The 13,172-nt window shown below is 38.7% G+C and overlaps 1 protein-coding gene across 1 annotated transcript in view; it reads left to right on the forward strand.

Moving 5' to 3' along the window:
* Positions 1-13,172, forward strand: part of LOC120359561 (sodium channel protein Nach-like) — a 297,616-nt gene that overhangs the window by 206,774 nt on the left and 77,670 nt on the right. The window contains exon 6 of the mRNA XM_039457532.1: positions 10,189-10,495. Coding sequence (XP_039313466.1) covers positions 10,189-10,495 — 307 coding nt within the window. The remainder of the gene's footprint in view (positions 1-10,188; positions 10,496-13,172) is intronic.

Consider the following 13,172-nt stretch of genomic DNA (forward strand, 5'->3'; position numbering starts at 1 on the left):
AGTGCCTCTCCGTCCCTGGCCTAGCGGGACGCGCACTTTTTCTCACGCTTATTATTTTTAGCATTATTTGTACTACATTTAGCGTTATCCGTATTTGTGTCTTTCTTTTGCGCTACATATTTAATCATTCTTATTCTTAGTTCTTTTTATTCCTTGCGTTAATTCTATTTACTCATGTTATGCGTTATACTTACTCTCCGTTATTTGTATTTGCATTATCTGAGTTTTTCCTTTTTTTCTCTCTTTTTTGTTTTTCTTGCGTTACTTTTATTTTTGTTTTATTCTACTCTAATATTGCGGCTCTAATTGCTTACCTGCGTTATTGTTATGTTATATTTATTCTATTCTATTTTATTTTATTTTATTTTCTACTCACGCTTGCGATTTGCCTGTTTCTTATCTTACGTTTATACTTCGCTGTCTCTGTTCAATTTAGCTTCTATCTTGTCACTAGGCTATTTTGTCTTTAGTTTGTAAGAGCTTTGTTCTTTTTTTTTGCTGCTCACTTGTGTCCTTAGAGGGCTTGCCCTAGGGCTAATAAAACGCACATTCATTCATTCATTCTCTCTCTCTCTCTTTCTCCCCTTCTCTCCACCTTGTTTAAAAAAAACCTTAAAGATCCTATGATGCATAACTAAAATAAACGTTTCGGTGTTATTGTAATTTATCAATTCAACGTGAATTAATTATTTATTTCCTTATAATTATAATAAATGTTCGAAGTGTGCTCCTCCTACTTCGATACACGTTCTTGATCTTTTCTGTACATTTTGCGTAGCTTTTCGAACTTGAACATTACCAATTCCCTCAATAATGGGGAATACTTCCGTCATCTCGTCAGCTGTTTCGATGTTGATGTGCATATTTTTTTTTTTTTTTTATTGCTCCACAAAGAAAAAAATCACACGGATTGTAATCCGGAGATCGATCAGGCCACAGAGTTTCCGAACCTGCCAAATTTGTTAGTCCTAAAAAATAATTTCGACGATGTAGCACTAAATAGAAGAGCTCTAATATTCATCCACGATGGCGCACCTGTCCATTCTACACGTAAGATATCCTTTTATTACCAAAATATTTATTACTTATAAAATTTAAAATCTATCAAAATTTATTAAAGATTGCTTTCTCAGTTACGACACTATTGTGTACCCTCAAAGGTTAATTTTTATATCATGGATAAAAGTCTTATTAACAATAGTCATTATTACAATGAGAAACAAAATTTTTGTGATTCATGTAAATATGTTATTAGGATCATTCAAGCAAATCGTTTACTTCACACAAATAAATATTACTTCAAAAAAATAAATAATACTTTAAAGAAATAATATTTTCTACAAACAAGTAATATTTATTTATGTAAAGTACATAATTTGCTTGAATAGCTCTAATAACATATTTACTTTGTAACAACCTGGCTTTTCCGCTCACGGGGCGGCGTGAGTTCGGCGAGCGAGGACGCGGATGAGGTCGCCAAGAGAACTAGACTTGGATAGTTGATAAATAAGCGAGTCTTTATTTCGCGTTTACGTACGGTATTATATAGGATCGTGGCGTTCTGGACGCGGCGCGCGGACGGACGAAAGACGATGACGTTTGGACGGAATTAACAAAAGCTTAGAATTACGCGCGGACGGACAAACGGAAAATCAGAACGCGCGGACGGAAAAACGGTACATATAACGCGAGAATCGGAACGGCCGAATTTAAACGCGGTATCTACAAGCGGTGTTTATTTACAGGTACGGGATTCCGAGCCGAGATTCTCGGAATTCGGAATCCCTATTGACGCGCTGGTGCCGTGGCCTTGCCGAAGGCCGTGGCCACGGCCGGAGACGTCGCGCGCGCGGTACAACTGTACTTTTAAATCCGATCGCGACGCGTTGCGGTTAGTACCGCGGTGTTCGGCGGCGGTGGTAATTCACTCATGCCAAGATCTCTTGGTGGAGGCGCGGAACTCCACACCTCGAGTCGTGAGTCGATACTGAGACAGGACGGCGGATCGGGAAAGTGCCGACTACCAGGATCTCTTGGTGGAGCCCAAGATAGACTTGAGCCCGTGAACCGGCGGTCTAGGAAGCGGATGGCTCGTGTCAAGATCGCTTGACTGAAGCTAAGTTCACTTAACTCCGCTAAGCGTTCAGAATATACTTCGTTCTTGGACGGAAGGCGGACGGAGAAAAAACCTCGACTATAAGAGCGGCTTATATAGTCGAGTCTCGAGGACAGGGACGGTGCGGGGGTACAGAACGGTATCGGAGAGAAAATCCCTGCCGCTCGAGATCGGTCCAGCGGCCGCCACTCCGGTCGAGCGCGTGCGCGCGGAGATCTCTCGACGCGCAGATGCGTCTACGCGCGCTACCCCGGTTTTACAATTCTTATTGGCGCTGTGCGCCGGTTTCTCACTATCCGGCGGTTGTTCGGCCGGACAGCCTGGAACGGTGGACGGTCCAAGGGGGGTGCGGAAAGGCGGTTTGTTACAACTTAAACCACGAAAATTTTTTTTACAGTATACATACATAGAATAACTTGGTTTTATACAATGATTTCTCATTAATTAGATTAATTAGAATTAGTATTAAAAACATATTGTTTGTCTGAGACAAACTTTATATTCAAGTGTAATTATCCATTAAACTACTATTAATATCAACTTCAATAAATCTTATTTAAAGGTATAGTTTGCCGTTATCTCAATAAAACTTTTCCCCAATAGTTCGGAAGAGGTTCGATAACTCCGTGGCCTGCTCGATCTCCGGATTACAATTCGTGTGATTTTTTTGGGGGGGGGGGGAGCAATAAAAGAAAAAATATTTATGCACATCAACATCGAGACAGCTGACGAAATGATGGAATTAGTATTCCGCACTATTGAGGGAATTAATAATGTTCAAGTTCGAAAAGCTACGCAAAATGTACAGTAAAGAGTAAGAACGTGTATCGAAGTAGGAGGAGCACATTTCAAACATTTATTATAATTATAAGGAAATAAATAATTAATTCACGTTGAATGGATGAATTACAATAATACCGATACGTTTATTTTAGTTATGCACCTTAGGATCTTTAAGGTTTATTTTAAACAGGGTGGTGAAAGGGGGAGAGAGAGAAAGGAAGTGTGTGTATGTGTGTGTTTTTGGTTACAGCCGTTTTGCTGCTTATCGTTGTTCTCCCGCCGCGTAGCTTGTCAGCTCCGCTCCGCCCGTCTATTGTCCGTCACTACTTTCTTTCTATAGACAAGCGCTCATTCGCTAACTTTAACATGATATAGCATGGAACAGAAGGCTCAGATGAAAAAATGACTCAGGACTTTTTGACTTGGATTTGTGTCCTCTAACTTATGATATACTCTAGGTCCCTTTGTTTTGTTACACCCTGTATAAATAGGAGAGACCAAGGTAATTCGAAAAATAGAAATATCTTTCTATAGGTACATTGTAACGCTGGTGGTTATCGGGCAGTGTCGGAAATCGATTTAGTTAGAATAGACTCGTCAGAATTGCCGGGTGCGGTTAAATAATCGCACTCAGAGTTAAATAAAAATAATGATTGTAAGTTCATTCAAAACTTAAAGAGAGTACATGTGATTGGATTGTGAAACAATCGACCAATAAATAAAATGCCTTGTAACGAGCGAACTTACTGAATAAAAATACAATAATCTCAAAACGATTTAACTGCATGTACGGACAAACAAAAAGATATCCGTAGCGTAAAAAGTAAATAAATAAGGTGTCTTGATGTGATCGGAAAAGTATTGGAATGCTCTAAACAAAAGGAAAATATAATTATCTCATAAATAATTAAACTAAACGGAAATATAATTGTGTCACAACGAACAGACTTGATTAGCTATCTCGAGAATAATCAAATTAAACAGAAATATAATTATGTTACAACGAATAGACTTAACTAGGCGGAAACATCATTGACTCGAAATTTTAGCACGCGCGGTTTATAATTATCTCTACAGGGTGATTTGGATTAAACAGTTGTCTTTCAAGGGACGTATTCCTAATCAAATTCTAAGACGATTTTTTCTTTGGCAAAAATTTGGCAGAGGCTTAGATTTCGAAATATAAGCCAATTAAGTTAGCGTATCACGGGTTGAATATAGAAAGTACGCAGAGGCGGTGCACTCTTTTTCAACATGCAATTTCTAATATTGAAAAAGATGTTTTGGAAAAGACGCAAGAAAATCTGGTAAAGCGCATGAGAGCTTGCATCACATTGGACGGTTGTCGAGTGGATGCCGTTATCGCACAGTGCGATAGCACGCATAAAATTTAAAGTAATTCCCGACAGCGCACATCCCGATAGCGCACAACATAGAAAGGCGCGTTGTCCCGATAACGCACAACATAAAAGACGCATCGTCCCGATAGCACACAATGCAAAAAGCGCATTATCCCGATAGCGCACATCCCGATAGCGCACAACATAGAAAGGCGCGTTGTCCCGATAACGCACAACATAAAAGGCGCATCGTCCCAATAGCACACAATGCAAAAAGCGCATTATCCTGATAGCGCACATCCCGATAGCGCACATCCCAATAGCTCACATCCCAATAGCGCACATCCCAATAGCGCACATCCCGATAGCGCACATCCCGATAGCGCACGTCCCGATAGCGCACGTCCGATAGCGCACGTCCCGATAGCGCACATCCCGGTGGCACGCGATTATGTGCGCTATCGGAATGTGCGCTAACGGGATGTGCGCTAACGGGATGTGCGCTAACGGGATGTGCGCTAACGGGATGTGCGCTACCGGGATGTGCGCTACCGGGATGTGCGCTAACGGGATGTGCGCTATCGGGATGTGCGCTATCGGGATGTGCGCTATCGGGATGTGCGCTATCGGGATGTGCGCTATCGGGATGTGCGCTATCGGGATGTGCGCTATCGTGATGTGCGCTATCGGGATGTGTGCTATCGGGATGTGCGCTATCGGGATGTGCGCTATAGGGATGTGCGCTATCGCACTGTGCGCTAACGGGACCTTCCTATGATAATTTATATCAAGAAACAATCTTTTGATTTTAACAAATTATTAAAATTTCTTGATATAAAAAAATAATAATTTTAATAAAATAAATAGAAAAATATTTTTTAGAAATGTTGAAACAATTTTTAATAAATAACAAAGAAACTTAAAATTGTAATATTTTTCAATAAATTTTATTATTAAAAATAATATTAATCAATATTTTCTTTTTAAATTGCTGGTCTAACTTCTGTTCGACCAACCACACATTCATATTTGATCATAACATAACCAATAAATTCAGTCGGTTCTTTCCTGTTACCAAGTGTTGTCTGTTTGTCGTGTATAAACACGTGTTTTATCAAGTTACATATTTTCACACATCGCATGAATAATAATTATTTGCAGTAATTGTTACTCGAAGTGATCGTTAATTAGTTGCTGAAGTTTTATTGGTCAAGTGAAAGAATTGTGTATTGTGATACACTGTGATATTAAAATGTGATAATAAAGTGATAATTTACAAGAGGATCAAGAAAACTTTGATCTGTCTCATCGTGAAGGCAACTAACTGATCGCTGTACAGAATAATACATAAGTAAACGTGTCCAAACTTATTCACGCAAGCAGGCGCTTTCTCTCTCTCTCTCTCTCTCTCTCTCTCTCTCTCTCTCTCTCTCTCTCTAACAAGAAAAGTACTACTGTTTCTAAAAACTCATGATGTAAATACTTTTGTTGATTTTGTACAATTCTTTGTTTGATTGACGTGACAAAGAAGAAGCGAGAGAGAGAGGGAGGTAGAGAGACTCTTGTGTGTTGTATCAGCAGAGCGTAGCAGGCGCCTTACGAAACACCCGCGCGTAACGGTGAGTGCGCCGTTCCTGAGTACCTTCTGTTTTCGACCCGTAAAACGCTAACTTAATTGGCTTATATTTTGAAATCTAAGCCTCTGTCAACTTTTTGTCAAAAAAAAAAATAGTCTTGAAATTTGATCAGGAATACTTCTCTTAAAGGACAACTGTTTATTCTGAATCACCCTCTATACACTGTTTTATAGCTATTTATCTAACGTTATTTTTGTGAGATTTATATAGACACGGTGTCCGTGTATTGTCGGGAAATTGAGGAACGCGTTGTCGGTAGGTATTGCGCACAATGATCGGCGCGACGAACACGGATTGGTCGTTGTACGGTGGCAATTCCGCGGTTTGCCTGAGCGGCCTCGTGCAAAGTGAGGCAATCAAATCGTCAGGGCGTGGACGTGCAGGGCGTGGGTGTGCCCTGACGATATTCTGGTTTAGCGGTGTAGCCGAGTGGCCCGGTCAGCGTCGAGAATGCTCGATGGGTGTGTTTTCCACAAGTAGGCTTGAAGACAAAGCTGATTGACCAAGAATACCTGGTCTGTAAGCTGGACGAGAATGCTCGTCGCGAGCGAGGACAGGATTGGCCGAGAATTTCTCGGCCGCGGGATTTGGCGAGGATGCTTGCTGTGATTGGCTGCGGTGAGAATGTTTGTCAAAAAAGCGGTTAGGCGAGGATTCTCGGCTGCTCAGGACGACAAAAATTCTTGTCGAGAGTACGGGATGAGGCGAGTATACTCGTCCTCGAGGAAGTCTGGAGTGTGCCGAGTATGCTCGACTGGGACAGGTCGGTGGACCGAGAAGATCTAACTTCTGCGGTCCCACTGCCAGCTTATATTAGATGTAGTAAAAAAAAATCCCTTATGGAATTATCGAGCCCGACCGTCATGTAAAAGACGGGATCCGATAGCGCACGGTGCGATAGCCCACCAACCAATCATCTTGAATTATCTAACCCAACCAACGAAAAAACTTTAGGTATCGGCCGCTATGAGTGGTGGTATGCTATCGGTCCCTTGTGCTATCAGGATTTTCATGTAAGCACTGTTTCGATTGCTCAGGAGCTAAACATTGCACAAAAAACTGTTTGAAACCACTTAAGTAAGGCTGGATACAAAAAGAAGCTTGATATATAGGTGTCACACGAGTTAACGCAAAAAAACCTCCCGGACCGAATTTCCATCTGCGAATCGCTGCTGAATCGCAATAAAATTGACCCATTTATGAAGCAGATATTTACTAGTGATGAAAAATGGGTCACTTACGACAACGTCAAGCGAAAACGGTCGAGGTCGAATCGTGATAAGCCGGCGCAAACGGTCGCCAAGCCAGGATTGACGGTCAGGAAGGTTTTGTTGTGTATTTGATGGGATTGGCAGAGAATCATCTACTATGAGTTGCTCCCCTACGGCCAAACTCTTAATTTGGACTTGTACTGTCAACAATTGGACCATCTAAAGAAAGTAATTGCCCAGAAGTGGCCAGCATTGGTCAATAGGAGAGAAATTGTGTTCCATCAGGACAACGCCAGGCCATACACATCAATAGTAACTCACCAAAAGCTCCGAGAACTTGGTTGGGAGGTTCTTATGCATCCACCTTATAGTCCGGACCGAGCAACAAGTGATTAACACCTGTTTCTGTCTGTGGCAAATGATTGATTTTGCTGATGAAAAATTCGCCTCAATAGAATTCGCCTTGTGAAAATCGACTGCCCCAATCTTTTGCCAATAGGGAGAGTTTCTATGAAAAAGATATATTGAAATTACCTTCAAAATGGCAACAAGTTATCAAACAAAACAATGCATATTTGACTTGAATCGGATCATTCTAATTATGCTAAATAAAGCCTGCAATTTAATTCAAAAAAATAATGGATTTTTTTTACTACACCTAATATGTAGTTTAAAGCAAATACATATCCGTCTTTTATCTATAAAGGCATTGTGAAGGAAAAGGTTCAATCTTTCAAATCGTCTAACTTTTTTGTTAATGAATACAAGACGCAAAGAAGAAAAAGTGTTTTAAATAGCCCCGGTCTCCTCTATATGTGCCAGAAATTATAATGAATTATAATAAAATAAAAGATGGGCAGATACATTTAATCAATTGTATCACGAATACACAACATGCCGCATGATGATAGCCTCTTCGGTATCTGATATAATATGCTCGACCAAAGTTGAATCAATTTGATGATATAACATTGTACAAGTTACAAAAAAAGAATATTTTAAAACGTTTTTCATTACTTAAAACCCTTAGAAATGCAGCTTACGATACTTTACTGCAGCGTTGGTACAATATAACAACTTTGCAAGTTTACGTGCGATACTGTGTTGAAACTTTTATTAGCAATTCTGAACAAAAATCAAGATCAACAATCCCAACAAATAAACTAAATAGTAAGAAAATATTTTCCTTTTGTATGTATTTCATGGTTCATAAAACACAATATGTGTGTATTCGTTGTCAGCGACCAATGTGTTCGATTCACACATTAAAACTATGTATTATTTGCGATCTGAGTGAAATATATGCTTTTTTATATGTGTGCATTTATGATATAATAAACTGATATTATACTGATATTAATAAAAGAGGGCTAATAAGAGTTACAATGCTGTTGCCGGTGCGTGCCAATAGTTTCGTATTTATTATTCAGCTTCCATCAAAATGGTTCGACTATTTCGACCCTACTTTTAGATTATCCTCAGCAAAAATAAATACACAAAAAAATCATTTGATTTCACCATGTAATGCGGAAAGAGGCCTGATTACTTATTTTGTTAATTTTTGCTGAGGATGATCCAAAAGTAGGGTCGAAACGTTTGAACCATTTTGGTGGAAGCTGAATAATATAATAAGGGAGACCGGGACTAAATGACATCAGAGACTTATTGGCTATGTATTCTTTTTTAGTATTTATCTTGAAACAAACAACAAATAAAAAAATCGCGAAACATCCGAATATAAATACTTTTTTCTAAGTTTCATTAAAATCGGAATAATATTACATTAAAAAAAATAAAAAACAAAATTAACAGTAGTAAAGTAAATTTTTGAGATTCCCAAAATTTTATATTAATATTTTTTAGCGTCAATGTATAAAATTAAGTAACGTGTTACTAATTAAAGTGAAGTTTTTTGCAAACATATAATATATTATTTGAGGTAGTAAACGCAATTTTCATTCATAAAATGTTTAAAATGAAGCAGATGTTTGGTCGGAGTCAGGCGGTTCATATTTAATTATAGGCACCGTACACCGTGGCGTTTAGTACAACTCCGCATCACGCCGAGGCATTGACTATTATACGTGCAGATTACGTGTATTTTATACGGAGTTTTCTTGTTCCACGCTACGATGACTATTATACGTGCAGATTACGTGCATTTTATACGGAGCTTTCTTGTTCCACGCTACGATGACCCGGTTTTTCATTATTTAGTTAACTTATGATTAAAAATAAATTTAAGTTTTAGCAAATAGCATCATCATGGATGAAGCCCATTGGATGAAACATCAAATAAAATTTATATTTTGGTTATTATAAAATAAAACGTGTGATCAACAGGATCATATTAGGCATTAACATATAAAGAAAGGTTACCTCTATTACGTTTGTGTTGGCAATTACAACAATTAATTATCTAAGAAATTGTAATTTCGAAATTCTAAAATATAGAGCGTTTAGTCTCGGTCTCTCCCAAATACAAAACTACTGACAACAGCGTTGTGACTTTCATTAACCCTCTTTTATTAAATTATTAAATCTCGTGAATCCTTCGAATATCTTTAATTATATACAATAATATTTATTCATTACATTTATTCATCCATCACTTTATATTGTTTAAATAATAAAATTTTGCGTATTAATTATAAAATCATAATTTGTTGATTTTTTTAAAAAATATCAATTTTTAATAATTCAAATAATTAAACTTTTTGGAACAATTCATATCGAACTATTTTTTTTTGTTAGTTTAAAGGTTGATTAAAAAAATTCACTAGTTCTTTGCTTTAACTTAAAATTTAAAAAAAATTAAGATTTTTAACTTAATATAATATATTCATTTTTGCGAATTTTTTCAACACAATTTTTTTTTTTAATTGTAATTACTTGAGATTCATTAAGATTCTTTACGGCAATTAGAAATCGTATTTTTTCTTCTTTAAATTTAAATAAGTGCAGTAGTTAATTAAATGTAGGGGCCGATAATTAAGTTGTATACCTAATGGAATATGCGTATATGTATAAAAGCAATTTATTTCTATTCAATTATTTTTTTCTGGAAATTTAATAATTAAATGTGTTATACATTGTTGTAGGTCATGATGCACTACTCATTTGATTATCCAGATTTTAATGCTGAACTTCAATTAGTACAACTGAATAGTCAACATTTTGTGAGCGTCAATCCTGTGGAAATGTATTCAAAACCCGAAGTAAAGAACTTAGCAATTTTTACACGAAAATGCATATTTAGCAATGAGGCTGATAAAATGCTGTATGCAAATGTCAAAGAAAGAAATTTAACTTTTACGGTATATTCATATCACAATTGTCTTGCGGAATGCCGGGCTAACATCATAAGAGCAAGATGCGGTTGCATTCCTTATGTCTTTCCACAAAATAGTAAGTAAATTTTTCAAATATTCAAAAAAGATATTAAATGTAAAAATTAATTTAGTATCTTTACAATGAAACAATTAAAAATTTAATTTAACGTTTACATATTTTTCTACTATTTTTTTAGGGTTATATATATTAAAATACCTACCTTAATATTTATAAAACAATTTATTCATTTTTATATGTATATAGTGATAGGTTTTTGCAATAACTCGGCACGATTAACTGATTACAAGTCTTTATTGTTAGAGAACAATATGGATGCTAGACAAGATAAAAACGGAAAGTGCGTGCATTGCACCTGCATGAACAAAAACGAATGTGAATTATACGTAATATAGAAAGCTAACTGGAGACGCAAAAATAAAACCAAAAATAATATCCCTAGAACACTGGTTTGAGAACACTAAGAATATTTGCTCTAATATAGTTATACATAATAGTTATACATATAAGTTTTCTACCGTCTTCCAATGACGTCCTCTGAAGCACTTTTTAATGTCGAGAATAGAAAAAAAGTCACACGGATTCACATCAGGGGAGTAGACAGCTATGGAACCACAAGAATACTTTTCGTTGTTAACCCTTAAACACATATTGAAAATTCCCCTAGATTTTTGATCGCTTACTGTGTGAAGATGGAATGAGAAAAAAGATTCGGGCTAGGTGGAAAAAAGTTTGAAGTCTCCTCTATCGACTGCTACGATTGACCAACTTCATTGCTTAACTAAAATGAAATGGCGCGAAAGTAAAGTTTTGTTGGGAAGGTCTCCCAGACCCTTTTATGTGTTTAAGGGTTAAAAATTCTTACACGGACAATGCTGTGTCACATCATTATCGTGAAGAAGCATCATCCAATCGTTAGTAATATTTGGTCGAACGCGAGCAACTTTTTTAAAAAGAAATTGAACGTTTATTAGGAGTTAAAGTAATAATGAATTTGGTTGGACTGCACCAGTGTGCACTGGTGCACATTAAAATCAATGTATATGAATTGATGTGTATTCAGTATAAAGATATAATTAGATTAAATTATAAAATCTTTAATACTCTTCTAAATTATTTGATAAAATATGAGTATCAAAAATTTTATCAGTTGAGACATTTGCAGTTTATTTTTATACTAAATCAATACACAAACGGCTTTAATATACACTAATACACACTAGTGCATCGGACTGAATTCGCTATAACATAAGTGTCACGTGAGCGCCGAGCCCGCAATGTTGCCAAATCGTGCGGTATATAGTTGGTCTCATTACTTCAAACCTCGTGAGTTCAGACCATGTTTCCATTCATTTTAAACTACACGGTGTTATTTACAAATTCAAACACTTTTACAAAACAAAATATAATTAAATTGAAAATCAATTTAATAATACCGATGTTAACTTGCATCTCTATAATTTCTCCACCTCCAAAGAAAGTGAAAAAGGCTCTAGACGAATAAGAAACATCGAAATTTCTTTTCAATGGATTTGTGTGAAAGACTCTTGTAACGACCGTACTTCGCGCACGGACGATTGGCGGAGCGGGAACGGGCGCGAAAAGTCGCCTGAAGGAATTAGACGTCGTTTTTGGTTGGTGCAAAATATAAAGCGTTTGTTAAGAACAGAAAAGACGAGGCGAGACTAGCATGCGTCTCGTGAATATACAATCAGTGGTACGCAATACCATCAGCGGTGCGGTTACAGAGAATACGGCGACGCGATCGGGCGGAAATCAATCGCGGAACTTAGACTAATAACGAAAACGCGCGGACGGACGTGACAACGAACTTTGCGGAAATACCGCAATACGGAAATCTATTTACAAGACTATATACACAGAGCACCTGCTACGCGAGACACGGTTCGCGGAACGCCGTCGCGTTATTTTCCTGGAAACCAGGCGGTCTTGTTATTGTGACACTGTCGCGAGACGCGGCGCGTGGTACGGTAAGGCGAGGCGCGTACGCATACACGGATCCGTGTAGTCGGTGTCGATTTTCGCGCGGCCCGTCGCGAGGCGGTTAAGATCACTACAGCGATCGCCGGAGGACACTACCCCACGCCAAGTGCGCTTGGTGGAGGCACGGAGCACCGTACCCCCTTACGCAAGGTAGCGTCGAACTCGGGAGGCGGAGAAGATCGCTCTTTGTCTTGACAGGGCCCAAGTTTCATTTGAGCCCGCTGCGACGAGTTGGGAAGCGGAATCGGAGTCGGAAGCGGAGTCGGTTGCGAGTCAAGTGTCTTAGGAGAGACCGAGGCGCTCGATCTCGGTATCAACCTGGCGAGCTTCTAGTCGGCGGACCGGCCAGAGGCGGACAAGGTTTTCGTCTCCGGCAAACGTTGCCTTATATACCCGAGAATCGAGGCGAGGGGATGTGCGACGTGTTACGGCGGAGCGGTCCGGCGGCAGCATCTCCGTCACTCGATCTCGACTCTTCCGTTTCGGGCCACGCGCGTAGAGCGTGGCTGTGGACGGCGCGGAAACGAGAGCGCGTGCGCGCGGAGATGCGAGCGCGAAAGCGATCGCTTGCTCGCTCCGTTGTTGTTTATTTTATTAGCTGCTATACGCCGATAATCGCCGTCCGGCGGATGTCCGGTCGGACGGCTCGGACGGTTAGGGGGTCCCGGGGGGGGGAGGGGGTTGGAAGGCGGTTTGTTACACTCTTTTTTCTGTTATTAAAAAAAAACTA

Source organism: Solenopsis invicta, chromosome 2 (assembly GCF_016802725.1).
Source record: "Solenopsis invicta isolate M01_SB chromosome 2, UNIL_Sinv_3.0, whole genome shotgun sequence".
Taxonomy (NCBI): Eukaryota; Metazoa; Arthropoda; class Insecta; order Hymenoptera; family Formicidae; genus Solenopsis; species Solenopsis invicta.